The sequence below is a fragment of the Colobus angolensis genome, unplaced genomic scaffold (assembly GCF_000951035.1).
Source record: "Colobus angolensis palliatus isolate OR3802 unplaced genomic scaffold, Cang.pa_1.0 Scaffold31, whole genome shotgun sequence".
Lineage (NCBI taxonomy): Eukaryota > Metazoa > Chordata > Mammalia > Primates > Cercopithecidae > Colobus > Colobus angolensis.
Genome location: NW_012116377.1, coordinates 4,080,144 through 4,083,887, shown reverse-complemented (window position 1 = coordinate 4,083,887; position 3,744 = coordinate 4,080,144). Strand labels below are relative to the sequence as shown.

The following is a 3,744-nucleotide window of genomic DNA, read 5'->3' as shown; positions in this document are numbered from 1 at the left end:
GGATGGTCTCGATCTCCTGACCTCGTGATCCGCCCGTCTCGGCCTCCCAAAGTGCTGGGATTACAGGCTTGAGCCACCGCGCCCGGCCCATTTTGGGTTTTTTTTGTAGCATTATCACTGATGTGGACTCCTTGATATCCTTTGCTCGGGAAATAATCACATGTTCTGATTTTTCTTCCAGGATTCTTTACTATTTCAAGCTTCTCTTCAATATTTAAAATGTTTCCATTCACATGCACTGCCTACCATGTTTTGAGCCAGGAAGCTTAGACATGTTTGAGATGTTAAATGTGTATCTTTTTATATATATAGAAAAGTTCAGAAAGGCAAAAGAAGAGCAATACACAATTTTGTGAAATAGTATGTAGTGAGCCAAAGTAGCAGTCAGTGTTTGAGATGTATGCACTTTGTGTATTTCTACAAGGCTCAGTTCAGCTGGGTGCCATTTTCTGTGTTCACCTTGTGTTTCTCACAGATGAAACTGTGCATAAGCAAACACAAAAGTTGCATTGTGCTCCAATTACTCTCTAATATATTAGTGGCACTGGAACAGATTTGCATTTTAAACATAAGCATTGGCAGAACTGACTATACTTGTATTCTACCTTTATAATTTCTGTCAGAGCTGAGTACTCCCTGAAGTGATTTTTTGGAGTTCTCCTGAAAAGAATGCAGTGTGACATCTGTCAGAATTACCTGCTTTAGCCTTGTCCTAGGTTATATCTGTGAAAATATGCTTTCATGTGATATAGTTCTCTTGTAGTAATTAACCTTTAAAAATTACATTTCATTTACTCTAAATCACCATTCATTTTAAAATGTACCATTGTTTTATGTTACAGTGTTTAACATTATTTTGTATGTTATATATATGTTTAGGAGACAAATGAACATTTCTCTGTATCTGAATCAACTGTACCACCCAATAAAGTGTGCGCCACACTTTGCATTGACTTGGGACATAAAACTGGAAGCTAAACCTAGTATATTTTCCTTACATCCTCTGGGTACCCAGGAGTCATGTTTCACACCTTCTCTGCTTTTCTGACACATCATTTCCTTTTGTTCACAGTTTTCTTAGTGTAAGTCTTTGAGAGGTGGTGAGGCTTGAGATTACTTTTGATAGACAAGTTTTCAAGAACTATTTTCCCTGCATTCTAGGCTGGAGTGTCATAGAAAGTTTACCAGTTTGCTAGAGTGGACACTGGAGTACGCTAGACCAGTCATAGTACTCATCACTGTCTTTGCCATGAAACTTTATAACGTGGCTCTCCAAGTGTTGAATCTGGTGCCCTGTCACCCTGTGCTCAGAGAACACATGGCAGCAATCAGCATGTGAGGTGCAGAGGGAGGGCAGGCTCCCCTTGTGATATCTGAGCTATCAGCTGACTCAAGTCTCTCTCCCTTCTCTCCTTATTCTCACACTACTTCTCCCAACCATTGTCTTGACTTCCCTGGCCAGGATGCCTGCCATATTAGATGGAGAGGAGGCAGTTTCTAAATGGCTTGACTTTGGTGAAGTCTCAACTCAGGAAGCTCTGAAATTAATCCACTCGACAGAGAACATCACCTTCCATGCAGTCTCTTCTGTGGTGAACAACTCACGAAACAATACTCCTCAGTGTCTGGCTCCTGTCAACTTGGTGGTCAAAAAGGTAGGGGCCTGTGACTGGTACAGTCCTTTTTGAGCTTTCTGTCTTCTGTCAGTGTGCCCTTTCTTTTAGGATGTGGCCTTTTATGATCAGCCCTTTAATTTGGACCATCAAAAGCTCTCATGCTCCTTGTACATGGCAAGGTAGTGTAGAGCAGTGATTCTCAAACCTGGCTATGACTCAGAGCTCCCAGGAAAAGAACTGTTTCAAAATGTAAATGCTAGACCCTATCCAGACATCCTGAATCAACATTTAGAGCTAGGCTTGGGCTTTTGTATAATTAAGAAGCTTCAGGCTGGGCACAGTGGCTCACACCTGTAATCCCAGCACTTTGGGAGGCCGAGGCGGGCGGATCACGAGGTCAAGAGATCGAGACCATTCTGGCCAAATGGTGAAACCCAGTCTCTACTAAAAATATAAAAATTAACTGGGCATGATGGCCCACGCCTGTAATCGCAGCTACTTGGGAGGCTGAGGCAGGAGAATCACTTGAACCCGGGAGGTGAAGATTGCAGTGAGCTGAGATCGGGCCACTGCACTCTAGCTTGGTGACAGAGCTAGACTTGGACAGACTCCATTTCAAAAAAAAAAAAGCTTCAGCTGTGTGCAGTGGTTCATGCCTGTAATCCCAGCACTTAGAAGGCAGAGGTGGGAGGGTAGCTTTACCCCAGGAGTTCCAAACCTGCCTGGGCAATATAGTGAGACCCCGTTCTCCACAAAAAGGAAAAAAAAAAAAGCTTCTTTGATGAGTCTGATAAACTAAGTTTGAGGACTTCTAATCTAGACAGTGATTGTGAGAAAGACAAAGGAGCCCTTGACCATATTGTGTCTCCATCCCCAACCAGCTGTGATTTTTGGTGTCTCTTTTCCGTATCTTTGCTTTCTGAACTACAAGTTGGAGGAGCTCCAGTCCTTAGTCTCCTTCAGGAGGATTTGAGAGCATTGCTACCATGAACCTTAACTTCTTAGAATCAGCAAGGATCCAGAGGGTGTATTTTAGGGAGGGAAGGCAAACAAAGCAGAAGGCCTGCAGTGGGGAGAGAAGTTCCAGAGCAAAAAGCTGGTCCCCACTGACATTTGTGGGTAAGGGTTTAAGAGTAGCGATTGTTTTTAGGTGGCATGGAGGGACTTAAAGTAGGACATACTTGGAATGTTCCAAGAATAGACATTTTAGAATGCCATGTTAAGGATGATTGTTAGAACAGCTGTCCCCTATTTTTCTTAAAGTTTTTTCCATACCCACAGTCAGCGTCATCTTTTTTTCTTTTGTCGTGATTCTGATAAACTCCTGCAACTGTGGCACTTTTTAAAAATTAGATAGCTTGGCCGGGCACGGTGGCTCAAGCCTGTAATCCTAGCACTTTGGGAGGCCGAGACGGGCGGATCACGAGGTCAGGAGATCGAGAACATCCCGACTAACACGGTGAAACCCCGTCTCTACTAAAAAATACAAAAACTAAATTAGCTGGGCGTGGTGGCGGGTGCCTGTAGCCCCAGCTACTTGGGAGACTGAGGCGAGAGAATGGCGTGTACCTGGCAGGTGGAGCTTGCAGTGAGCTGAGATCGTTCCATTGGACCCCAGCCTGGGTGACAGAATGAGATTCCATCTCAAAAAATAAGTAAATAAATACATAAATAAATACTACAATAAATATGGCACTTTACCTTGGCAAGACCTGAAGTTTGCTTGTGGAAGTGGGTGTTGGAAGAAATGCATCTCATGAGTTATTGTGAAGCTGTGGAAGGAAGGTTATGTAGAATTTTTTATCTTTTGCAGTCTTAAATCCTGGGGCACATTTTTTCTCCTTTGAACGTATTTCCTTTGAGGCATGCATTTGTAATAGATACTCTTTAATCAAAATTGAATATTTGATTCAATGTATAGCCTTCTCCTCCAATTAACTTCTGTATCACTGCTAGAAATTCTTTAGCAGCATTTTCATCTGTACTTGTGGCTTCTCCCAATAGCAGAAAGCTTTGAAAATTGTCACCATGTTCGAAACCAGTGAACTAACCACCACTAGCACTAAAAGGAGCCACTTGTGGTATTTAAGGTTTTATTTATATATTTTTTGTATGAACCTTATAGGTG

General features: G+C 42.5%; 1 protein-coding gene across 1 annotated transcript in view; it reads left to right on the top strand.

Moving 5' to 3' along the window:
* HMCES (5-hydroxymethylcytosine (hmC) binding, ES cell-specific) overlaps positions 1 to 3,744 on the top strand; it is a 28,554-nt gene that overhangs the window by 22,928 nt on the left and 1,882 nt on the right. Inside the window, exon 6 of the mRNA XM_011950697.1 lies at positions 1,463 to 1,655. Coding sequence (XP_011806087.1) covers positions 1,463 to 1,655 — 193 coding nt within the window. The remainder of the gene's footprint in view (positions 1 to 1,462; positions 1,656 to 3,744) is intronic.